The following is a 27,352-nucleotide window of genomic DNA, read 5'->3' as shown; positions in this document are numbered from 1 at the left end:
ATACAATGAAGTTTACCACTTATGTTATCTTATGACATATTGACATAGCTCCTATCATTCAGCGAGGTGATACTCAGCCTTTCATGTCTGCCTAATGAGTTCTCCATGTGACGCTCTACACAAGATCACTTCCACTACAGGCTACCCCAGAGGAGTTTGCCCCCTTTTAAGATGATGCCCATCCTACTCACTGCCCCATGTGGCGCCGGTCACTGGGCATGGCAATCCATGTATTGTGACTTTTCGCTTTGCAACCCACCGACTGACCTCCCATGTACTTTTTGAGGTTACTTTGCATGACCTTTTAAAAATGAAGGGAGGTTCACATTACCCAACCTTCACAATGGAGGCCCGGTCCATTCACCCCTTTCCAATATGGTGCTGGTAATAAGTCACCTTTTCACTTTCTTTGTGTTTGCTCCACATACGACTCCGGGCAGGTGCAATTCCGCCCACCAGTTACTAACACTAAAACGTACTAATATTCCTGCCCCAATCTCTGGCCCCTCACCTCTGAGTTGTCAGAGACAAGGTAGGTTTTTATCTTACCTTCACGTCAGGATACAGTGAGTAGGACTGCTTTTCTCCTCTTGTAGGGCTCTGCCCAGCCGTTCCCAAGTCATTTTTCTCGAGCAAATTCCTACATTTACATTACTTTCTAGAGTTGTATTTCCAGCCAGCTAAAGTTTTGTTGGTCTCTTCATCCACTTAAGGGTGCCCTCTCTTTACCCTAATTGGGCAAGTGTTACCAGCAGATGCAGTGCTTGTTTAAATTATCATGTGGTGTCACTTTGTTTCTGTGGTTTAATTGGTGTTCACTCTTGTGATCCATGCACCTTCACTACCAAGGGTGGGCTCGTAAGTAGGTGTGTTTCATGTATAGCACTTGTGTTCCTTTGGCAATGCATGCCTATAAGTTGTTTTATATATCCTCATTATAGGTCGTTGTTTTACCACTAGTGAAATTATAATCTTTTTGCTACAATTTGATGGTAGTGATTCGATGAATAATCAAAATGATATTCCCAATCACTGTGTAGATTAGAAATTAACGTTCTAATGAATTGCCCTTGATCAATTTTGACTACTATAGCAAGAAACATGTTGACCAACATTTGCACTATTTTATATGCTGATACAGACCACCACTTCCGGTTACTACCATTACTTTTGATTTTAACCTAGACAAGGGGACCCACTAAATAAAAATATTAGGGTTCTCCTTATTAGCCTATTTTAAATCACTCACTTCTAAAACAATCTACACCTGAGAGCCTCTACACATACACCCTTGCTTCACATGCAGCAAAAACCTAAGCTCTCCGGCAAAGAGCCCCCTTTTGGGTGCCCTTTGGGCATAGTAGCGGCGACCCTGCGAGGTGCATGACCCATGATGAAGCATAACACCCATCTGGATGTGTGAGGGCTCTTGCTCCTGAGCATTCATATGCCCCCATCTGGGTTCTCAGCTCTTAAGCACTGACCTTGTCCTTTTTCTTAACTTCTTTAGGAACTGCATACCCCTTTTTAGGTCTCGCCTGGCATTGCAACGCGCATGCACTGCTCACTCTGCGAGGGCTTCTTGGAATAAATCTACTTTCAGAAGTTGTGTTTCAGCTCTGCCTGTAATTTTCATTGGTGTGCGTCATTTCGCGTCATTGATTATGCTGAACGGGGTTTTGATGATTGTACCGGAGGCTTTTTAGTCCCTCCTGGTTGCCACCCTGTCCTCTTTTGGCCCCACCCACCCAGACTGGATCTTTTACTTGCGGCATGATACTGTGTCCTTTAATTAGTGGGTGAGAACTTTCTTTTTGTCATTCCGGTTCAATGTTCTACAGTGGCAACAGCTTGTTTATTTTCAGTGCGCTTTTATTTACATTTTGTAAACCCAGAGAGTCATTCCGGCTGCGAAGTGCGATGTTCTACAATGGCAACAGCTTGTTTATTTTCAGTGCATCATGTGTGCTTTTACTTTCATTTTCTAAGCCCTGAGAGTCATTGCGGCTGCAAAGCTGCAAAGCGCGAAGTACAATGGCAACAATTTGTTTATTTTCAGCGCGTCATGTGCGCTTTTACTTTTAATTTGTAAGCCCCGAGGCTGCTACAGACAGGGACAGTGTGAAGGGGTCTCACACGCAGGGCCCTCCTTCAATCATCCGGCCGACATCTCTGGTACAACCCACTCGCGGGCATTTTTTTTCTTCTTTTCAGCGCACCATTCGTGCTTTTACTTTGTAAGCGCCGAGACTGCTACAGACATGGGCACTTCAATCATCGGCTGACAACTCTGGGCCACACACGCTGCAGGCAGAGAGGATGGCCAGGCTGTCCAGCAGCACTTTCTCGTGGGTCGGCAGCCTCAAGAGACCGGACAGAACGGGACTCAAGTATTTGACCTTCTAATGTGAGTGTACTAGCGAGAGGGCAGCTGTGTCCACATTTTGCCCATCACATCAGGCCTGTTTGCCGGCTGGGTGTCGCTTGGTCTGTAATTAATCTCCACTCGCCCTTCTGACTCTGTGCGCTGCAGGCGCGCAGTCCCCACTGCGCTCAAGGCCCTTTCCTGAGGATGCTGCATGCACCTTTAGACCTGGCAGGCCTGTGCCCTACCCCCGTCCCCTGTCTCACCCTCCTCCCTGATGCCATCTAGGGACGCCAGGCTGATAGCTCAGACCTGCCTGTTGCTGCTGTGTTCACATCACTGGATCAGAGAGACCCCACCGAGAAGACAGGGACAGATACGGCTGTGTGTCGGTGACAGCACATGCATTTATTCACCACCAAGTGCATTCTACAGCATTTGTTTTCATGGGGTGATGTCAGTGATTCGAAAACTCGTCTTTATGCAGGCAGATGCTGCCTGTTACCTGCCGAGATCACGGGGCCCTGTGCCTCATGTTAAAACTAATAGTCCTATCTAAAGACATGGACAGAAACACACGGCAGACCCGCACACAAGCTGCTGTTTAATTAATCTCTTCCTGCACTTTCAAGTATTTAGAGAAAAAAAAGTGGTGTGATAATCTTCTTGACTTTGCCCATTTATTATTGCTTTATTTGGCCTGGCATTAGCCAAGACCTTTTGATTCCTAAATGTATGCATAAGCAAGCCCACTTCATTCATTGGTATTTTCTTATCTCATTCATTGTTTTCTTCCCCTCCTTACAGCTTCAAGCATGTGGCATTAGATCAGCCCACTTCATCCATTGCATAATTTCCCTGTGAGCAATGCCAGTCTTCCTTTTCACTAGGAGCACATTCACACACAAAATTGTTCCCTTCAGTGTTAGAGATTACCATACCAACATGTGCTTTTGAGGCAAAAAAATAGTTTTTCATTAAATTATTTTTATGTCTGGCGATAGTTAACTCCTTTTGATTTTACTAAAATGATATGAATAATATGCCTACTTATAAACTTATAATGGCTTCCAGCCAAGACTCTTCAACCATTGGCCTAGTAATGTGTCATTCACATTTTTCTTCCTTTCACTTCAGTATACAACATAGGACAGTGGGTCCATCCTCTTGCACCATTGGTTAACTTCACTGTGCATGATGGCATTCCGCCCTTCACAAGGAGCACATCCACATACAAGATAGTTCCTGTTAAATGCCAGGGAAAACTATGGCAATGTGTGTTTTTGAGACCCATAAATATTTTTGCTTTTAGCCAAAGTTTTTTCATAGTCTGATTAGGTCACGGTAGCTTATACAGCAATAATATTTAGCAATAACCTTGACAAAACAAAACAAACTTTAACAAAGCCAAAAGGGTGGTGGCCAACGCCAGACCCATAGTTGTTTAGGTTGAGCCTAGCGCAGCACGCATGCCCTGCTCTGTGAGGCATGGTGTAGCCGGTATGTATAGTGCAAGGACCGCCCAACTTTTCTATAGGCTGTTGTTGGTGCTCTTCTTAAATGCCTGCTTTTATTTGGTGGATATGCTAAATTTGGCCCGCCTTTTGGCATTTTGGACACTCCCAGGCGATCGTCCCTGTTACGTGTGGTATTACGTTTTTTTAAATATATGTTTGCTCCCATGGACTCCTTTTATATCCATTTCCCTCTGCTTGTGTATTAGCATGGCGTCCATTTCACGAACGCCACGTCATGTTTAGACAGCCTTTGTTTCTCACATGTTTATTTCTTACCCCCCCACACACCCTGTTACCTCAGTTTCAAATTCTCTATCTCTGGCCTCAATGCTTCTATGTATATATTATACCGATTTCAGACTCTGCTCACGCAGTTTCTAGTGTGCCCCAGTGCCATAATTTGAGTCTGCCCTTTCAATCTATCTGGCACCTGATGATTCTCCCCTAGTGTCCGTCCACTGCTCGTGTTGTAATTCAGGTACTATTTCCCAATCTTCCCCCTCCCGTTGTTTATGTGTCCCCCCCTCATCACAAAAAAAGCTATAACAAACAATCATCGGCAGAAAGAAGTTGTCAGCATTGCAAAGACAAAAAATGATTTTTATTTTTATTCTTTCTTTATTAGTCAGTCAGCTGTACATAATGTCTTCTAGTTATTACTTAGTTACTAATTGTAGCACGTATGTTGGACCTTCATGTGCTCCTTGTCCATTCTTTGTATGTAGCTGCTACCTTTTTTCTCAACACCCTCTTGCCTTTTAAGTGCTTTTAGTTTCAAGTATCCAAAACTGAAGCCAGTGACCAAGCAGCTCCACTAAAAAGACAGGGGTACTCGTTTACAGCACAACTGATAATGGGAAGAAAGAGATTAATATACTGTTATAAATTGGCAGCTATCGTTGAGTGGCTCAGTGTTGCAGCATCAGCTGAATGTCATGTAAATACTCGAGATTCTGCAAAACTGTTTAGTGTACAATTAGCCTACCACTAATATGAACATTCTGCATTTATATATTATGGTCATTTACTGACATTGTGGTTAAACTACATAAACGCCTTACATCTTTTCTCAGCACTCATGCTCAAATGCTTTGTCCCCAAACTATAACAAATCCAATTAAGAACCACGTATCTCCGTTATATAAAGCACTCCGGGACATCAAACAGGTGGCTGAATTGACAGAGCGTCTCATACCCTCTTATTCTGCATTTAGTGTAGTTTTGCGGAAAACGGCCGCATTGAACTTTTCAACTTTTTTTTGTGATGAAAGGAATTTCTAAGGTTAACCATATGAATGGTTATCTTGAACAGTGTCTCAGTTGGATGGCTTCTCATTGAAAAATACATAATTCAATCAATCAATCAATCTGTATTTCGACATTAGTCATAAAAGTATCCATACAAATGACAGTAAAAATACAATAAAATTAATGAAAATATACGACACCGTATAACAATGTACAATGAATAAAAATTGGTACAAGAATACATATACCAGTTATTGCAGCAGCAAGAAATTAGCAACGCCCGTGGGACATGCCAATATTAAGTCAATGCAGAGTAGCTCCATACGAACTAGACTTTAGAAACCCTTCTCAAAGCATCTATGACACTATAATGGGAGGATATAATTTCAAGCAAGGTTATCGCAAATCCTTCTTTTCCTCCACATAGCTGCGAGAAATGATGACACACACCTCTCACCCTAAAATAAAACTATTTCAAATGAATAATTTTTAAAGCCACCTCCCCCATTCTTGTACAGACTTGCTGAGGAAATACATAGACTGTGTGGAAGTAGCAAAACCGTGCCTCCTCAAATTGACTGTATATAAATAAAGCTTTCATATGTCTTCTTTGCTTGCCATTAAAAGGAAAAGATGCTATTGCATCCATTGCAAACAAGCCATTACTTATCCTTCTTTCTAGCAAAGCCCCACAACCCTGGGAATGAAATAAAAGGGGCTTTTATTCAGTTGTCACACTGCTTCAGCCATCTTCTCTTGGCTCTTTTCAGGATCCAAGTGGCCTTCATTAACCACCCACTCAGTCAGAGTCCGCAGATGTGGCACCGGCCACAGGTCCTGCTCACACCACATACACCGTGAGCCCAGCAGAAGAGCTCTCTGTTTTGGCAACATTCAAAAGAGTTTTGTTGTATTGTGTGTTGGTTTTGTCTTGGTCCTTGATCCTTCTCTGCATGCAGCCAAACCTACATGAGCGTGTCATTCTTTAGTTACTAAAATCATTGCACAGCCATGTTCTTCATTGGCGCTTGATAGTGACCTCGAAGAGACGTTTTTTTAATTTAATGATGATCTTGTCATCTGCTTCTTCTACGGCATAGGTCTCCAAACTACCATCTGCGGATCAACTATGGCCCCCTACCTCATTTTATCAGGCCCGCAGAGTTAGCCTGCCTGTAAGATGTCATGTGCCTCGTTGTAATATGCTGCTGCTCTCGGACGGTGGCTTCACCTGCAAGTTTCCAGCCTCCCGGGGGACCACTTCATACTCGTACTCTACTGCTGCTGTTTTGAAAGTGGTATAAAATGTAACACTACGTCTAGTCTAAAAGGTGATGTTAAATGTTGTAACGATTGTAAAACAGCAGCAACACAGGTCGTCAATCACTAGTAGCACACACAGTGCTACCAATGACTGCCTTGGTAAAATTGTATTGGCCTGCCTCCGCACTCACATTCCTTTGCATGTTCTACGCATAAATAAAACACACCACACAAATTTTGTTTGGGTAAAAACTGCTGCAGGTTTATTACATATACCGTTATGTAATATGGTGGGTTATCTTACGGGCGATCCAAGGGCAGGCAACCATCTGGGCCGCCTGCCCGCCTGATAAACCAAGCAGCACTGGGGCGAACCCCATCTGTGCTGCCCCATTGGTGATCCTCTTTCCAGATCACGGTCCCTTATTACTCGCGCACGTTGCAGGGCGGAGCGGAGCAAGGCAAGCCCCCGGTTGCTCAGGCCCACAACCGCCCGAAGGACTAACGGGGTTCCGACACAGTTTTCCAGGAACCTCCCATGAGGCTCCTGGGCACTGGCACCCCCATATGGTGCCGCGCAGAGGTACCCTTCGGTACCCATTTGCTTCCAGATCGCCCTGTAACTCCGCCACAGCTCTGGAGGCGGCCAACGTCGCAGCCAGAGCCCCCCACCAAAACAGCTATAGTCTTGCCCGCTAACTCTCCTGTCTAGAGCCTCCTGCAAATCTAGATAAAAGAGAACATCCCTACTGGTTATCAATGCCCCATCTATATCCCAATAGCCCTAGAGATTAGCTTGAATCAGCTAGTGTCTGATGAAACAAAACACCCTTTATGCCTGTGAAGTTGTGCCAAGCACTATTCACCTCACGACGCAAAGTTCCACTGCGTCACATGACTCAGCCCTGTCCCACTCTGGGCGGGACAGTTTCAGACACCCTGGCACTCGATGTCCCACCTATTTGCTGATCACCCTGGCAGCCGCCCATCTAGCACCGTGTGTGACTGGACAAATGTGTCTCCCATCTCTAGGACAGCAGCTCACATGTTAGAAGACCGTTCCCACCCCCGCTTGCCAGCTTAGACTATATGGGCGAGGGGGATTATGCTTAACCCTGGCACGGTCCCTATACTTGCTAAATCCATGCGCACAGGAATGTCCATAACAGGCGTATGAGACAATGAGCACGGCTGCCCTCCAGCACTTGCCCTCCATCCCTTATTCCTTATGGGAATTTCAAACGCTCAGCTCCCTCTGGTGAAGCCCCCTGGGCATACCCGCTCAGAGAATCTGTCCGATTTGATGTGGGAGATGCCACACACTGCCTAGGTCATGGGAACCTTAAGGAGCACACCATTTTCCCCCGGGCGTACCACTAAATGGGACTGGCTCAACCCAGCTGTGACGCTCCTACTGGGCTGAGTAAATGCGGCCCAGGATGACCCTTAAACAATCAGTGTGGTGTGCTGCCACAAGGCGTATTGGTAATAACAACCTTAAGAAGCACACAATTACCACCTGGGCGTACCCCTCATTGAGACCGGCTCCACACAGCTGTAGGCCAGAGAGACTCAATATTCAAATGATTTACGGGATTCTGCCACTTGGTACCCTACTGGTTGCAGCTCTGTGTTTATGTGAAGCGCGCGTGCCCCCGGGGTATAAAGTCGCTGATAACCGGGTATGTTACCCACTCGCTGATGTATCGCTAACTGCCCTTATTTAGACTGAAGGAAACCTGGATGATTCCTAAGGACTGTGGACTTAATACTCCAACCCTGTTTGACCCCAAAACTTGGGACAGGCCAAGAAGTAATCACACCCTTCAAGGTACATCTACTCCAGCAATGACTATCAACATATTTGGGACACCGGTCGCAGAAGATGCCCCTACTAGTCTCAGGTTCTAGCCCATAGAAGGTTAACCAGCGAGCGGACAAGTCTGTGGGAACCAGGGGAGGACAACTGTGCAAAAATCTGTCCTTTCCTGAATATTGGGACACCAAAAGGTAAATGATACCCTGTTGCCCTATGGCACTAACGCAGTGTTAACCAAACTTTACTGTGCCACAGCACACTTGTTAGCTGACAACTACCACCACCCGCCTGGTGCCCTGGTTAACGCGCAGGTGAATATATCTTAACTGAAGCGACCTGATACCTGCCCTTGGCTGCAGACGAATGCCCACCCCGTGAACATGGTGCCCAATTCTATAAGGTGTCCGCAGGTGTTCCCCATGAAGGCCCTCTTAGCCAATTGCACAATGCAGTCATTATTTGTAAGTGCCTCTCTCTGCGTTGAAATTTCCTGAGTAAGTGTAGAATTATACTTTCCCACCATTGGGCAGGAAACCTGTGGCAAAGGCAGACTGTTAATTTGTGGCTTCTGACATAGCCGCTGTGTAACTACTACAAAACCACAGTACACCTACAACTCGCCGATACCATTGGCTTTAACAGTGCTTGTCAGTTGCATAAGATTACTGAAGTCACAATTCCGGCTTTGCTGCACAGCATATAGAACATGCCTCCATTCAGAACTGGTGTCACTGTCACCTTAACGTGTTGAACATAGCATGAATTGTCTCCCTACGAAGAGTAGTGAGCTTAACCGCAATTGGGACCATTCCACTAATCAACTTCCGCAACAGCCATACAGGTCACCTGTACGTAAGCCAGGTACCAAAAGCGGGAGCCCTTTGGAAACGGAATAGAGGCGCACAATCCCCGCGTTGGAGACAAAATTGACCTCGTTGTACTGCGAACGAGGCAAATGCGGAGACAAAATAACTATTCTTAGCAAAACAGAGCCTGTCCGTATCTTTTGCCTATATAGGGACAAAAGATGAACCATGCTATTATCACTGACCAAGTCTGTGATGTCCTCTTCGCTATCTCTGGCATGTTTCTCATAATTCGCCATATATGGCTGACACCGCACTCTCAGCCCGTGCTTTGTGTGATCTTGGCCCACTTTGATGTGACCAGAGTCCCATGAAGTATACTTGGGTTCTAGGCCGGTAATGCACAAGTGTTAGGTCTGGAAGATGAAACCATACTTGCCGAGCCCCGGCCAGAACCTGAAAACCATTTTACCATTTGTCATCCGTAGCACATTCATCAATAGGACATTGAGAAGGGCCACAAGCATAACTCCTGGTGGCCAAAGGACCTTGCTGGCCAAATGGCAAAATCTTCGTTCAGTGCAACAATACGAAACAGAATTCTCACGGCGCACGCCACCCAGGTGCCAAGCAGGACACCGAGGTTTACATCTAACATCACAACTCCAAAGAAAAGGCAGCCCAAACCCAAACCCCTGCGCGAGTCACTCACCGAGGCACCACTGAAGGATCCACCCCTGAATAACGCCTTCGCTGAATAGCAATCTCAACCGCAAATGGGTCCATAACACTAAGCAACACCACCAATCAATGGAAATCAACCATACCCCCTGTAAAACAGGTAAAATGTGTGTGAAACCCAGCCATGGCCAGACGTAACCATAGACGTAGTTTGTCTGGGGCATTGTAGAGACGTAACCGATACCAGGCAACCTGTCCCTTCCATCTGAGAATCGAAAATCATTAACAGAATGCCTGGTGACCTAAAAGAGGCATATCACTGTGACAGCTCCCCGCGGTGCAAAGGCTCATGCTATAAGAGGGAACCTCAAATAAGGTGCTTTCTTTACCTGCCTTTGCATCATCAGTGGTCATGCAACCTTGGCTGGTGGCGTGCTATACCTGAACCTAACGGAAAATAAAAAACTCTGGACTGCAGCCAAGAAAGCTAAATAAATGAATTAGCCCCACCCCGGGCACTCTGTGCAATTACCGCCAAAGAAGGCGCACCGCAACGCCAATTGAAGCCAGACTTAGACTTTGTTCAGAGAAATATGTTTGTTTCATGCAACATCTCTAAAACTTTTTTTTTTTTTAGTCAAAACAGGACCTAACATTTGAAACATACGAGGGTGTCAAATACATTTTGTGCAGTAATATTGGGGTGCTGCTGGTGTTTCCAAATTGAAAACATACCTCACTATGCCTGGATATTAGCTGTAGACACATTAGGAATTTGGACAAGTGTGCCTGTGCACTGTCAGTGTCCTGGACGCAGTGGGCATGAATCATCAATTCAGAGCTGTTCCGAACACGGGCCCCCAAAATATGTTTGGCCCAGGGCCCCCAACATCCTTAAGATGTCCCTGGACACACCGCAACGCCAACTGAAGGCAGCATAACAGGTTCTGACCTAGAGCTGTTCGCAGTGACGCCTACATAGACGCCCAATATTGTGCGAAACTAGAATCAGCATACGCTTGCGCTACCTTACCGCAAGGCAGCGCAACAGACAATCTGACACTAGTGCCACTATATGCCTTGACTCACGTCAGGCGGCCACTTCCTTTGCACCATACCTTGCTCTTGCCGTGCTGTCCATCCTATTATCACCACAACTACTAACCCTGACACCCGTGCAAGTGTGACAAGTCCGCCTATTCCAAGGTCCTCAAAGCTATAAGAATGGTTTGGGCAGTAGGCCATAGGGATTTTAATGTAAATTAAATTAAACAATGCCTGTTGCGGTCGTCTCTAAAATAGACAGACAGCGCCAACTCATGGCAGGCTGCCACAAGCGCCGGTGTGACAGTTAAGTGCAGTGCACAGGTGCAAATTCCTTTTATTCTCAGTGTGAGATCAAAACTATCCAACGGTCGCACTACCGACCGACAGCGCTCCGCTTACCGACCCTGGTATGCCTACCTGCAAAGCTTCCCCTGCACCGCTAGGGCCATGTGTTCCACACTTACAACATCACTAAAATGTTTCTTTTAGATCGAGACAGAACCTCCTATCTGCTAAGTGGTGGAGTCACCTATTATTTCCAGTGATATTAGTGAGCTGTTGCTGTGTTACTGTGTTAAAATACGTCAACATCCCACAATATTGTATGCAAACACATTTAGAAATTGGAAGAGTATGTCCATGCACCGTCAGTAACTTACCCCAAGATGGGCAAGAAAGGGCTGGACTGTTCACATTCAAAGCTGTTCCAAACGAGCGCCCCCGAATACGTTTCTACCAAGGGCAGCTGCTAATACTACCGCATGTGCTGTCGTGCACAAGTATGCCCCCCTGACCTCAAACCTTCCAAATGCCGTGTTAAACACGCCAAAGCCGCCCCACGGATCCTGAAGAAGGCTGTGAATTGCCAACAGAGAAAAGGAATTAACAAATCAATGTGTGCCCAGGCAACCTCAAGCACGTCTTCTCTTCCCCGTCCGACCATCAATAATACTGAGTTTCAAGCGGAGAAGAGAGATCCACAGACTGGCCTTACAACTACTAAATATGACATCTTAACTGAGCAAATGAGCGCTGACAAGATTTACAGTTCGATCCGACAGCAGAGGGGTGGGAAGTCTTGACCTCCAGCCTTCAGAATGCTTTGTTAAAAGCGCCAGGGCCCCCAACGCATTCTGACGAAGGCTGTGAATTGCCAGAGAGGAGGTATTAATCAATCAATGTGCGCCCAGCAACATCAGGCGCGTCTTTGCTTCGCCAGCCGACCATCAACATATGCTGCGCTACAATGTCATCTGGTGGCACAGTCACCCGATGGCCCCATATCAGAGCATAATTTGTAAAGGAATAAGTGCCTGAGCCCTTGTGATAAGGCCACCACAATTTGCCAGAGCTGCCAATGACAGAGCGTACTCAACTACTAACCATCACACTGCTACCAGTGTGACAATTCAGACTAGTCGAACCCCCCCAGCTTTAAGAACTGTCTGGGTAACAGGTATTAGTGGTTTCTCACAGTGTAGAAATATTGAACAACTAATTTCTGCTCATTTTAAATGCGCAGCTATCCTAAGTGCCGGTGCCCGCTTGTAGGTGCCGGTCCAAGAGCAAAAGGAAAGCACCTGCTCAACTTAAGAACTGCCCCATGTATGCTTTAAAATTACAATGAACTCCGTGCATAACTGGAGCGTGCAATGCGCCATCGCCAAACAAATTAATTCTCCCCCTACCATCAGGCAGACGTCACATGACAGTGTATTAACACTGTTCAGAAGTTGGTAAAACCAGCGTCACTTTCGCTGAAGAACCCAACTTATGAACGCTCCAAGCTATGTGACTTTTGCCCTGATTCCCTTTTGCTTTAGCTGTCCAAGCTGCTTGAGACAATTGACTTCTTAACTTGCATAATATGTGCAATTTAAAGGGCTTCTTGACAGTCACAAGCTGTGTTTCTCCCAGGTTGACTCACTGATTCACGCATGTTTGATTCAGGGTTTCGAATACTCTGTGGCAGACACCATGCGACTGAAAACCATGCTCTGCACGTGAGCCGCTGCACCGGGCCTGCCAGCCACATGACAGCTTGGTCGCAAGCCACCCATAATTAGAGCCTCAAATCCAAGATATCCAAAGATAACATAATTAACTACTGTCTCATGTATCCCTCAACGATGATTTAAAACATAGGAAGCCGAAAGGCAAAAAGCTATCTGCTGTCCTCCCTTCCAACAAGGGAGGAACGTCTCGAGAAAAGCACCAGCCCCCTTCGTGGCTGCTTCTGCTTAAAAAGTCCCGGATTCTTCAAAGGTGGGCCATACGTGTATAGACCCGCGCCCTCGGCAGCAATGCAGTCTGGTGCAACCAGATGGTGCCGCCTGGTCAGGCTCCAGATGGACCTGTACTTGTTTCCCCAGTACCCGAGTAACCTACTATACGGCCATGGTCATGTTATCCCTAAATGAAGCCCGCCACCACAATCCGGCAAGGGGAGAATCACTGACAAAGCCAAGAGCACATGAGCACGCCAAAAACGCCGTCACATCTATAGGACTGAGCGGGGGCCATCCTCGGAGCGCACACACATGTCCAAGCACCCAGATCCTGAACAAACCCCTTCGCACGCAGCACCATTTGGGACGCATGCCACCAGGCCCAACAATGTCCCAACTCGAAACCCGTCAATCCGACACGGAGCCTCCGCTCCAGTGCAGCACCGCAGGTGGTCGATGCGGCCCAGAACATGCAACAGCTGAACATGTGTGCTGTCCGTCGGAAGGGCAAGGCGCAAGGGACGTGTGGGTGAGACGGCGGCTCTCCTACTGCCCCCCAAAGACACTGCAATTGTGCCTCACCGCCAGTGCACGCGCAGCCACACCACAAAAGTGTCCCCGTGCCAGGCCGCCCCCACATGCTCGAGGCGCCCGCCCGCAGGCCCCATGTGGAACGGAGGTGGCAGGGGGGGAGGAGGGCAGCCCATGATATCCTCCCCCTGGGGCAGCGCAGGGCACGGGAAAACGATCCCGCAAGGTCACCGCACATCCTCCCCGCCACATGCAACAGCTGTCCCCTGCATGGTGTTACCACAACCCCGCTCACAAAGGAGACCACTGGCCACAGGAGTGACACGCCAGGTCGCGGCCTTCCCCCTCCCCGGCGACACTGCGACCAGCTCCATCTCGACCAGTGGAACCTGTAGAACCTGGCCGACCATTCATCTCCTCATTGGGGGGGGGGTGAGAAATGTCCGAGGCCGCAGATTCCACCGACCAACCAGACACACTGGGCACATGCTCCCTGCACATCGATGCGCCCAGTCCCCAATGGCGTGCGGGACAAGGCCGAACCTCATGGGCACCACCAACCTGTCACTGCTACAAACCCAAACCCACAGGCTCTCCCGCAAGCACCACACCCAGACCCCCAGGTGGGGCCACGCCAGAGAAAGCACGGTGAAATCTGAGGGGGTGGCTGCCACGGTGATGGAGGGGGGGACAGACGAAACCATGCCCAAACATGCAAATCGCCCACAAACCCACGGTCAAGGGGTGGGGAGGATTGCATCCCCTCCCGAAAGACAGCACCCCCGCTGCCCGACCGGGCCAACCCATGCCCCCACACAAACAGCACCAAGCCCGAGGCCCACGAGGAGCCCGAAAAGGCCCGGGCAGACGGGAGGCAAAAGGCACCTCGCACACAGTCCAACTGTGGCCCCCGATCCCAGGTGTCCAGACACAGCCGCGCAGCCACAGCAAAGAAACCACCACACCGCACTGGGAGGGGGGGCACCGCAGTCCCTGGACCACCCCCCACCACGCCACCAAACACCAGGGGCAGCCCGGGAGGACACCCCAACCGGCCCAGCACCGCCCATCCCCGCACTCGCCCAGCACAGAGCAAGTGTCCACATCCCCGCCACACGTGCCCGCAACGGGGTCGCACCCCTCCCATGGCAGCCCACGCCACAGCCCCTGTACACCCCGGAACAGGCCCAGGGACGGGGCAGGGGGAGGGTGGCGCTGCACTCACCGTGAGCGATGCCGCGCAAGAGCGCACGAGGCACCACCAGTCCCAAGGACGAGGACGGCGACGAGAGACGGGCCGACACTCAACAGTGTGTCCAGGATGCAAAAGAGGAAGGCCAGTGGGTGGGGGAGGCCTATATACCCCCCGTTCCTCGCGCCCCGGAAATGAGGCGCCCTGCGCGCCGCAGCCCCTGGCTGCCAGAGTAGGGGGACTCCTCCCCGAGAGGTCCCCACACTTAGAAGAAGGGGGGTGGGCTGGTGCTTTGTTGGCACTAGAGGCCTGCCCTCCTTAGGGCACCCTGCGGGCGCCAGGGCAGCCGCATTTCTGGCGGTGCAGAAAGCTAGGCTAGCAGCTGGTCTGAGACTACTCCTCCAGCACCCCAGCAACAACTACCCACAGTAAGTGCTGCCATGCCCGGGTGCATTACCAATGGCCAGTACTGTCTATTTTGTGTTATTCCATGTGAAGATACTTGGTGCTGCAAATCCAGGGCCGGCTCTTGCACAGGTGGCGCCGAGATTAGTGCCCTGGGCCCAGCTCACTCATGCCAAAGAGTCACCCTGAGCAATAGATAAAAAAATTATACTGGGCCCTGCTGAGGCAGGGAACACAACAGCGGGCAGGCTATTCATGCCGTAGCTGCAGTCGCGGCCTCATGACTCGTGGATGGGGGGGGGAATCGCACAGACTTGCGGGGAGGTAGGCGGAGGGGTTTTAGTTTAATTAAAACATTTTAAAAACGTACCTTACTGGGTCCTGCACCGCCTCCCGTGCCGCCTCAGCTCCTGGCTAGGTCCCGCTTTTTCCTGCTGCTCTCCTGCTGAACAGGAAGCAGCCACAGGCAGCCTCCCCTCCCCTAAGCCATTCACAATGCTGCAATGGCAGCGTTGTGATTGGTGCGGACTGCGCCCAGCCGGGTGCCTGATGGGAGGCCATTTTCTCTATGTAGGCTGCATGCAGCCTATAAAGCCTACATAGAGAAAATTCAGAATGCTCATGGTTTGGTCAGCTCCAGAGAGCCAATCAAACAGTCAGGGACCACACCATTGGGCAAGCCACTCCTCCCGACTAGGCCACCCTCCCTATCCCAACCAGGCATACTCTTCTGCTTTCTCGCAGTGCGAGAAGCAGAAGCATAAAAATGGTATTTAAAAATACCATTTTATGTTTCTGCTTCACGCACTGTGTCAAAGCAGTGGGGCGACGCTCCTCTGCCCTGATGGCGGAGCCGCCTCTGTGGGTAGCTGCAGCTGTGGGCCGTCCACGGCTGGATATTGCTCATAGCCAACTGCTCCTGCATCAGAATTGGTGCTCTTGCTCCAGCTATTAATAGGCACATAGGAGGCTTGGTGGTACCTGGTCCCGCCTGCCGTACATATAGAGTGCGCGTATGACAGCTGACTTGCCTCTTAATACACTAACAGCATTGTCCTCATGATGCGGAGGGGGATGAAGGGCATAAATATGTTTACGTTTGCTTGAAAGCTGCCACTTTTAATAAATGCCATGATGTAATCATAATCTGATGTACTAAATTTGAAAGGCTGTAGTGTGTTAAAGAGGCACATTTTCAGCAACAATAAAAGTGTCGAGCTACATCTGGTGAATCATATTCCTGCTAAAGTGGGATCAGCTGCAAAACACACGTATCGCACATTTCACAGAGCTGCATTTTATGTGCATATCTCAGTGGATTATAGCTTTTGTCACTGAGATCTTTTTGTTACTGTGTAATTCACAAAATAATCTAGCTCAGTGAGCTACGAACTACCATCAACAGCTGCATGCAAACTGTATGGTACAGGTCGTTAGAAACTTCTTTTCCCAGTCTTTCATTATCCTTATGTTACTTAAAAATGGTTTGTTTGGATAGAAATACATTCCTATTAGTAAAGCCAACCCTAACCACTGTTTTTTGTTTTGAATCCAGAGTTTGTGCTTTTGCAGATAAAGCACTCTTAAAAATGCCTGCCTCTCGTAGTCCCCTCTGTCTCATGTAACATTTTCTCTGTGTGTGATGCAAAGTGCTCCAACACCCTACACTGGTATGAGAGGCGCTATGAAACAAGTGAATTACATGTCAGAGAGAGGCTATAGAGAGATGAGGGGCACTGTTAGAGGGTGATAGTAAGGGAATCCTTGAATGGCCCCAACAAAGTTTGTCATATTCTGGTACACTCCAAGGTCTTTATTTGCAATACTTGAAAGCTAATTCAATTCAATGTATAGTGAAAAATGTGCTGTTGAAATGGCCCATTTTTGCAATTTGTCTCCATGTTTTCTTGGGGGAGAACCGACACACGCCCTTATAGTGGGCAGGCTCGGTCACTCCCCTCCCTTGCTACGCAACATAGGGTGGCTGGTCTGACAAAATTTGCCAGGGCTACTTTGGGTTCCCAGTCGAGCCCTCTTAATAGGAGTTACCCGGTTCTAGATATAAACTGTTTTTTTTCGGCCAGCAAATATTTGTAAAATATATGATGTGGCCCTCATACTGAAATGCTGGGAGACCCCTGTTCTAAGGTATATATGAAGTGATTAAAAGTCTCGATCCATGCAGTCCATCTAGTGTCAATATTCTGCTTTTTGACTGTGTTGAATGGAGACGATGGTTTTAGAAACACAGCTGCTGTGTATTTCGCGCTCTTCTCTGCTGCTGTCGAGAGTATGTGCTGTTCTGACTGCATTTGTTGTGCACCTGAACTTGCACCTTCTGTAAGCACTTGCTTTGTGCTTGAGCTTGTGTTATCCTGCCAGTTTAAAGACTGTGTGGCACTTTCTTCATCATTGACAGTGAGTGAGGTTCTGTTTCTTACACATGATTATCTTGGCTGTTCTATTTATGTTTTGTTCAGGTTATTTACCCAAGTTATGGTGCAGCCTAATATCTCTTCTTTTAGCCTTACCAGTGCGTTTTGGTGGGCTTTTTCAATTGTGCCCCTGTGCAATGCCTTCAACTTCCTCACATACACCAATTGCATGCTGCTTTGCATCAACTTGAGCCACAAGTGGCACGGCCAGATCAATATCCTATATCTTAGCAATTTTTCACAGACAGCAATCTGTTTCTTCAGGGCACATATCTCCTACTCATTGCCAGTTGTTGTGTCTTCATCAGCCTAGAAACATGCAAATGAAAAACGCCACACACAACGCTCTGTATCAGCGGTCTTTATCGGACCTCCTTAGTTTTCAGCGTACAACACGCATACTGCCTACTCATTACGTCATAACCATTAATAACCACACCTTAACACCTGCCAGCCAGTTCCATAATTCCTCGAGTCCGCACAGAACCACGAGTTCCTAGCGCACATAATCCCTAAACACTAAAATCATGATCTTTATTTCTTTACATATATTGGACTGTGTCTTTCACATAGCACCCAATAATAATTACTCAGGGCCGCCTCCCAGCCCATAATGTTTTTGCCCACTATGTCATCCCAGATTAAACCCAGCCTTATGTAACAAAGTCTTTGACCTGTTCCAATAGAAACAATCCAGCCCAAACTGGCAAACAAGGCCCTCTGTGTACCGAAAGACAAGCAACCTATGACTGTTTTCGCCCGAGTTGGGTCTCTTCAGTCACTGCAGCTTGGTTCCAGAAATATCTGTTGGTCGCTTCCCCAGCCCAAGGAACACTTTCTGCTGTAGGAATCAGGCATATTTTACCCTATTGAATTTCAGTATGAGAAAGCAAATTGTTTTGGCTTACTATGATAATTGTAGAGGGAGAGGGGTTATGTGGGGGTTTCCCATTCCATCAGTAGAAACTCTGATTTTGCCCAACAATTTTCCTATGTTGAGGATCTTTGAGGCTTCCTTGATTTCAATGTACGTGATCTTGTTTTCAGACGTTAGTCTTGTAGTCATGAGAACTGAGTAAGTTGTACTTTGGAGAGGTGCAATTCTTCTTTCTTTTGGGAGTAAAGTAGGGTTCTTAAGAATGAGGCAAAGACATTTGACGCATCACACAGCTACTGTTTCCTTCACTTCTGACCCTGAAAGTCCTTTATAGAACCTTATGCTACTTTATGGAAAGGCATAGGTGTAGGCATTGACTATGCACTGGTAAAGATTACTATTGATTGCTGCAGTGGATACTTTGCAGGTCAGTTCAATAGTCTTTATACCCAGCGAGTTCATGATGGCAAAGTTAGCAGCTGGTTTCACCGTTGTGTGAGTCAGGCATATTTTCATTTACATGAGTTCAGGCCCACGTTCCGTGTTCAGTGAACCTGTGGGTTGGATGCACCAGTTGTTACTGTCAGCAACCTCGCCCACTTAAATTCTATCAGGAGTTGGTATGATGAATCCCTTGGCCAATGGTGTTGAACCGCAAGACAGGCCTGCTTAATGGACAGTCATCTTCAGGTGTTGCAGCTTCTGACATGTTGCTGGCAGGGGCTCATTTTCAGGCAGTTGCTACCTCTGGGCTAGTGCAGAGAGGTCCTTGGCTTCAGCAGTTGAGGTTTGCGGACTGGTGTAGGCAGCTGCTCACAGGGGAATAATATAGGCAGGCAGAAACTCCAACCCATCAGGGACTGCAGTGGGAATGCCAGACAGCAAGTGACATTCTGAAGGGTAGCCTCTTAATGAAGCTTCCTGCAGGAACTGCAGAGAGAGATTGCGGCAACCCTAATGACTTGAGTCAAAACTTGGCTTTGCTCATTGAAGGCAGTGAGTTACTTCTGCTTTGTGTGACCCACAGAAACAGCCAAGACTTCTCCTCATGGACAGTCTTTTTCACTAAGGGCCAGCCACTCTCCTTCCATCTCTGAGTAGTTAGGTAGGCTTATGTGCTCTAGGCATACCATCAGCTTCTCCAGCAAGTTTCAGAATTCAGGGGATATTGTCTCTGTTCTTGGAGACTAGCCCTTTAAGTAACATGGAGCAGTCCCTCACTTGGTCAAAAAAAACTTGGCACTGAAACAAAGCAGGTATTTTGGACATGGCATAATTTGCTTTTAAACCTCCATCAAGTAATGAGGTGAGAAAATCAAAAGAGGTGACAGTGGTCACCTCTTTAACTGCATCCTTATTAAATAGGAACAGGGTCATTTACCAATTTTGGAGCATTCTGGTCTCTAACCTGGAGAATGCTACATTTACGCACTTTGCATGTACAATACCTCTCAGAGGTACAGCTGAGCAGTGGTATACTGTGGAACCTATATCCACAAAGTATGTTCTGTTGTTTGTGAAGTAGCACTACTTAACATACTACAAAATGCCATTCACCACTCTGTGAGCAAAAGATCAACACCTATGCCTCTCCTGCCCTTTGGTTGTATTACATCACAACGCGTTGTTTTACCACGTATGTTTTTACTTTGCAAGCTTTGCCACGCGTTTACATTTGGTCACATTAAAAAAGTATCTACCGCACACAGAATTAGCATGCAAACGGTCATCACGCAATTTACACATTAGTGCTGTGTAAACCAGCTCCGGCAGATCACAGCAACAGCAGGCCTCTAGGCTCATACCTCGAGACTAAACCCGGCTCTGTGGAATTTCATGCTGGTTGGTTCCAGAAGTAGCCACGAGGCTGAGGCCTACTCGTGCTACTTGTTTCAGCATGAGAAAGGATGTCATGGTCTCAGTAAAAGTAATCAATTGTCTTTTTAAATACATTAGGATATCGTGTGGTGTGCAAACATTATAATGTAGTACAACATGATCGTTATACAGTTATAGTTAAGTAGATAATTAAATGATAGTTTTGTTATTTTGAATTTTGCATTTCTTCATGTTAAATTTGTGTTCCTTTGCTCATTACACATTATTTCTTTCCTTCAAATTCAGACCAACTTTATTCTGGAATTCCGACCCCCTCAACGCCACCAGGTACGATAATAAGCTTTACTAGTCAAAAATCCAATATTGTTCAATGAATGAGTAATAAACCTGCATTGCTTTGTATTGCTGTTGCAATTTTACAGTGCTTTATATCCCTAAAAAGGCACTGAAGTGTTTTTGCAAACAGGTAGATTACTATTCCGTGGGAGTGTTATGGATGGAAGAGTGTGTTTCTGTCATGTGACCTATATGGGTAGTGTTTGAGTTTGTGCACGTAGACTGGAGTTGTACTCTAATTGTGCCTAGGGTTGGGTCTGAAACGAAAAGGAGCAAGGGCAATGCTTAATTTGTGCATGTGTTAGCCGGTGCTCTGCACACAATTCTTAACACAGGGATTTATTTATGAGAGCTTATCACATGATGGCACTGTCAGACTATTTTTGACTCGAGAACATAAGAAGATTGTTTACTAATTGTAACATTTTAAGTGGTATGATAATTAGTAGTTAGCGTTTGTACTCACGTTTGGTAGCCTTGCTAGGGCTAGAGGGTGAAGCAAGCTGCAGTGGCTGCTTGAGAAATATTTGGACCCTGTCATTTATATTTTAACAAATCAAGTAGTGAACAAAGGGTATTGAAAGCTGAGCATTAAAGTAAGTGAACAGTTCAGTAAATCGCTTTTTCATCCTTTGCGCAATATGGCAAGTGTTTTTGTGTCCTCAGGTGTGTAGCCGAGAATTCACCCCCATGTCACTGCAAGTGTAAACATAGGTATTTGCAACTCTTTTATGAAAGGTATGAGATGTGCCACAGTCACACACCCATGCAGAAGCGTCTGATCTCAGTAGGGTTTGTACCTGTTAGATAACAATTTTGGGCCATATTTACCAAATATTTACGCAGTGCAGCAAGCTACCTTACTGCGCTGTGTGATTGAGAAAAGGCAGCAATGCGTCGTACTTACTCGCAATAAACGGCCCATTCCTGTCATTTACCCACACTGACGCAAAATGTGTTGCTTAACACCAACGCAGGGACCCTTGCACTGTGGTGCTAGGGTGCCAGTGTTGCAAGCAAAATTGTTTTTGTGCAGGAAGGGAAACAACCCCCTGAGGCATATTCACCTTTATATGTGTGCTGCAGAATGCAGCGCCCATAGAAAGAGGAAGTAACAAGGAGAAATAAAGATACTTCTCCTTGTTTTGCCTCAACTGGGGAGGCGTAGCATTTTGGTGCATTCCCAGGTTTACCAATAATGGTAAATCTGGGAATGCACCAAAATCAATGAGTGGATGAAAGGGAACACCCATGCTCCACCCATGGAATGCCTCCCTGGGGCCGAGTACCACAACACAGCAATTTGCACTGCGCTGCTTTACTCTGATTTAACAAGCCTCAGAAGACCGTGCAAGGTGGCCTTGCATGGCTTGATAAGTGAAACTTAAGAGATGCATCACTCTTGCACAAAGTGGGGTGCCGCAAGAGTGACACTACTATCTAAATTGTGTGTGAACCTGCCCTCTCAGAAGTTCATGCTTTCATCTAGTAAAGTGAAAACTTGCAATTCCCACAGAAGTGGCAGATGAAAAACTCATGTCAATATACATTGCGCCGGGTATACCCAGACGTGGGTCCCGGGCTCACTGTGCAATTGAATTCAAGCTAGCCTGGCTGATGAAGGGTGATGCCCTGAAAACCAGTCCTGTGATGCTTGTTTCTGGTCCAGGGAGGACCTGGCTTGGCAGTTTCGGCTGGATGGTTCCCGTGAGGCACAATATCAAGACTGATTTGGATATGGCTGGGTCCAAACTGGGCTAGCATGGTGAGCAAAAGAACGATGGATTTAACCCAGATCTCTTGACTGGGGGTGAATGTTTGATTTGCTCTGCATTCCGTCCATCATATGCATGTCTTTTGTTTTCTCTCTCTATGTACGCCGGGTATGGCCAGACATGGGTCCCGGGCTCACTGTGCCACTGAATTCAAGCTAGCCTTGCTTATAAGGGTTGATGCCCAGAAACCTGTCACAGGATACTTGTTTCCGGTGCAGGGAGAACATGGTTTGGCAGTTTGGGCTGGAATGTTCCCATGTGGCACAGGGTCAAGCCTGATTTGCACATGGCTGGGTCCAAACTGGGGTGGCATGATGAGCAAAGGAAGGATGGATTTAAACATCTCTTGACTGGGGATGAATGTTTGATTTGCTCTGTATTACGTCCATCATCTCTGTGTCTTTTAATATACATTACACAGCAGGCTGGAAATACACAATGGGGAGAGGGCAACTCATTTGCAAGAAGAGTATGCCACAAGCTGTATTATGTCATTGTGGGGCTGCCCAGTGGTGGTAGAATGGCAGCCCATGAGAATGGGATTCATGCCATCTGCTGCATTATTTCTTGTAGTTTTGATTCAAGAGCAATGGAGCGGCTTCCTATATGAATTGGTTTTATACGACCAGCTGTTTCATATTTGTAGCAACCTCCCCAGCCCAGGAGCATAAAAATGAATAGGCCTCACACCAAGCTCTGTAACAATGTCTTTATTCTCCAACTTACGACTACGCTCTGCATGCATTACTTTTATAACCACACCTTAGTACCACCCAGCAGATTACCCAATTCTCATTTAGAGCCCACCAGGAACTGCGAGGGTCCTAGTGCATAATATATCAATAACACTACATCTCCCTCTTTGTTGTATAAAAATTACAAACATAAGCATCCTATTTGCTCAATGACTCTTCGAGGTGCTCTCACTGGTCTGCCAGATCGGGCGGTTTTGATGTAGTTGAGTTGCACCTTGATTATGCACCAATGATATAGGGTCAGATGTGTGATCTGAACATTTAGGCAGAGTCACCTTGGTTGTGCTCTCAGGAACTGATGAAGGTGAGGTAGGTAATTAAAATGAGATGAGTCCTGATTAAGCCGGATTCTTAGCTTATCTTACCATCCCTAAGAATCCTCAGGTCGACTAGACCTTTTTACCTGATGAATAGTGTGAAGGGGAGAAAATCAAATTCAATGAACATGCCAGTCAAGTTCAGTTTGGACTCCAAAAGATAACTGACTCCGAATTCAAATTTTAGGGTGTTTATTACAAAGTCAAGAATAACTGCACATACAAGTACCTCATCATGAGGTTAAAAAAATAGATGGGCACTAATACAAACATCATCCTACGCAGGAGTCTCATCCGACTCAGAATAAGAAGAATAGTCAACTCAAGAAGCGTTAGGCACGCAATGACTGCTCCAATCTCTATTTTAGTCTTCATTAGAATAAAAAAGAGAAGTGGTTAATCTGTCCCTACACTATCACTAAGGTGACATCCCTACATAGCATTTTCCCCAGGAAAGAGAAGGAAAAGGTGTTAGTTGTGAAGGCTTCCTAAGAAGCACACTCACTTTGCACAATTCGGTAGCCAAAGCTACAGAGCTCTTTCTAAGATGCTCCTTCCTTTCCCAAGTCTCTCTATCTGCCCTCTTGTCTGCTCCCTACATCTCTTCTGCTCTCCTCTGCAAAATCTGCTCTCCAACCCTTGGGGCACTGTCCCTAATACAAAAGCCACAAACAGTAGAACACCCCCTTGTTGTCACGCATCTACGGCCAGGTCTTCTTTCTGGGTTTTTCCATCGAAACTACACCTCATCCTGAAACCTTCAGTTTGTCCTTGGGCCCCAGGCATCTTCCTCGCCGAAAGTATCATATCTGCATTCCTGTATACTCCCTTAACGGTGTCTCCTACCAACCTAGCTCCTGAAACAAAGGGTTAGTATTCCTAACAAGACATGTGTCCTTGCACCTGCAACAGAAACACGTTAACGAGAAACTTTCCAATTACACAAATCTGCTGACTGCTTCTAACGAGAGCCTTTCCAAGGAACACATTTTTGGCTTACAACTTCAAGCTAACATAACAAACGAATAGGCCTTCTCTTAACGTATATGCAATTAGGCCATTACACATTTAAGCACACATTACTAAAATCACATCTAGAACACTGGTTTCATTACATTTCATGCATGAATAAAAAAAACTACATGTGCAGACTTTAATATGGTGCACGTTTAAACCTAAGGCATCACATTATACATGAACTAATTTATTTGAGCATCATCTAGAATACATTTTCATATAAGCACTACATTGATCTACGTTTCTATTAGCACTAATATATGCGGTTTTAATACTAGATCTCTACTGACCACACATTAATATATTTATCTAAATATGCGGGTACGGACTACCCATGATTATGATGCCCCCCTACAATTTTCAGATTAACGTGACGCTCTATCAGTTCCCCCCTTTGATGACTAGTGTCATCACACCTTTACAACTTCCTTGGAGAAAGAGCCGACCTAAACAGAACTTGTTGCCATTCTTCCCTGTCAGAACCTCTCCCAACTCTTGAAATTCTGATAGTGACTGTCCTGCAGTCTAGCCATTCTCATCTCATTCTCCCTAAGGGCTCTCTTGACTCTGTTTGCTTTATACCACTTATAGGCTCTAGCAAATCCCCACAAACAAATCACACAAACCACAATGATAATGAGAGGCTTCAGGATATAACCAAGAAACACTGTCCGCAAATTCGCAAACCAACTCTCTACTTGGCCAAACCCTTTACCAACTTTTTCCCAAACTCCTTCCTCAGCCACATCCTTTATCACATGATGAAGCTTAGTGACATTACTTATATACTTCTTCAGATCTATGCTATTATCTGGTATATAGATACAGCACTCTTGAACCTTCAACATTTTACAGACTACGCCCTCTTTTGCTAATAGGACGTCTAAAGCAAGACGGTTCTGTAAAACCATTAACCTTATCTATAACATCTCTCCATCCACAAGCAACAACGTCTTAGCTGTATTTGTCGACAATCTATCAACAATAGTCGCCAACTTTCTAATCTTCACATCATTCAAAATCACTCCCAAACTTGGTATCATCGCTCCAAAGATATCTCCAATCACTGCTCCTGCACTTTCACCTCTCTTCACCCTAGAATGCTTTCTGCCTTCTAGAAGCTCTAGATCTTCTGCATGATAGATCTTCGGAAAAATAATCCCGAAATAACACGTTCTATACCAATTCGCAGGCAATCACACATAAGCAGTTTTCACACACACATAATATACCGTTGGTATCACTTCTACATCTTCTTGCAGAAAGTTCTTTGCTGAATCTTCCATAGTGAAAACTTGATCACACGCACTTTGTCCCACTGAAACCTTACCATAGTAGGTCTGCACACATTTCACTTACAACCTCCCTCTCTGCACCATATCCAATGCTATAGGGCCATAACTCTCCTTTGATCTATGAAGTCTCTCCTCGTCAGTCCAATCTACTGGGCTGTCCCCTGTCTCACATGTTTGTGTTAGTTGTCTATATCTTCTACTTGATCTACAAACTTTTTCTCTACATCTGTTAGTGAGCATGTCAAATTGTGTCTATGGGCATATCCTGTATCTAATTTTGAAGTTGGTATGAAGTACTTCCCAAGCCTATCGTCCTGCGTATAATAATCATACTTGTTCAGGTGCTTATAAGCTGGAACCTCTGAAAGCACTGCATCATAATTAGAAAATAAATATTCACATTGACCTCTTCCATAGAACACACTAAGCAACAAACTACATGAAATCCCATACATCAGTGGAAGATGGTGATACTTAATGCCCTCATCCACTGAAGTGGGTAACTGCATTCACACATAAGTCTTTCGGATCCATCACATCCACATACTCATACAGCAGCTTGGCATAAGCATTAAGCTTGAAATCACTTCTAGACAAATCTATGTGTAACCTACGACTATCTTCATTTAGCAAAGCTCTTTCAGCACCTATGGTATCCTCTTTCTTGCTAGAAGTAGTTGGTATAGGGGTCCCTTGCACCTCCCCTACTGCTTGCTCATGTGGAACTAAATATGAAACTGCAACTACTATGAATATGGAAACTATCAGTCCACCTACAAATGTGCCTACTATCAATTTAGATCTACAATGTGAATCCCCAGACTCCATTGTTTTTCGAAAAGTTCCCAAAAGTTCATTTTCAGCAACAAACAGTCAAGAGTCTCTTTTCTCATCCACACGTTGCTGTTTGACCAGTTTGATCAACACTCCGGAAAAGCTGGAAATTCCCTTTGCAACTACAGTTCCTTATTTACACAGTCCAAAGAAGACTTCCTTAACCCTCTTTCTCCTTCTACGGAAAGTCCCTAAATTTATTCTTCTTCCACTTGGGTCTAGGATATCTTCCTTTTTAGACACTTATTGACAACAAAGTTCATTCACAGACCATAATAAGATCAGATCCGATTATAGCTAAAACATGCTGCAAAAGTTCAAGACGAAGAACAATCTTTTCATGAGATGGTGGCTCAACTCCAAACGATGGAAAGGTCAATCTGTGCAAAATCAGATGTCGAACTCTGCTCAGAAGTGGAGGATTCGGAACCGTGAGAGTCATCACTCCTTCGATTTCCAGTCCTGGAACTAGCAGTCCCACATCGATTATCACGTTAGGATTCTTGCTGATCACTGTCACGGACCTCAGCCTTCCTGAACTCACCACTCCTGGCATCAGTTACCGTGTAAGTCCACTCCGGGGTTGGGTATCTCTGACAAGGCACTCTTGTTCTTTTTGACCTTCTCGGACCTTCCTGAGCCTGTTCTCCTTCACTTGCTTCCGATTCAGATGTCTCGAACACCGGAGCAAGATCTCTTTCAGGTGCCAACCTCAAATTCAGCCGTCTCTGTCTGATGGGCCAAACTTCTCCAGCTCTGTTGGTGCTTCT

General features: G+C 46.3%; 1 protein-coding gene across 2 annotated transcripts in view; it reads left to right on the top strand.

The window, feature by feature from the left end:
- The window catches only part of LOC146861821 (uncharacterized), a 1,143,841-nt gene that overhangs the window by 770,823 nt on the left and 345,666 nt on the right, over window positions 1–27,352 (top strand). For both annotated transcript variants that reach the window (XM_085643198.1, XM_085643199.1), the window contains exon 13: window positions 20,539–20,580. In XM_085643198.1, the coding sequence (XP_085499324.1) occupies window positions 20,539–20,580 (42 nt within the window). The remainder of the gene's footprint in view (window positions 1–20,538; window positions 20,581–27,352) is intronic.

Source organism: Triturus cristatus, chromosome 2_2, assembly GCF_964204655.1.
Source record: "Triturus cristatus chromosome 2_2, aTriCri1.1, whole genome shotgun sequence".
Lineage (NCBI taxonomy): Eukaryota > Metazoa > Chordata > Amphibia > Caudata > Salamandridae > Triturus > Triturus cristatus.
The sequence above is the reverse complement of the archived record's forward strand: the minus strand, read 5'-3'. Positions and strand labels throughout refer to the sequence as shown.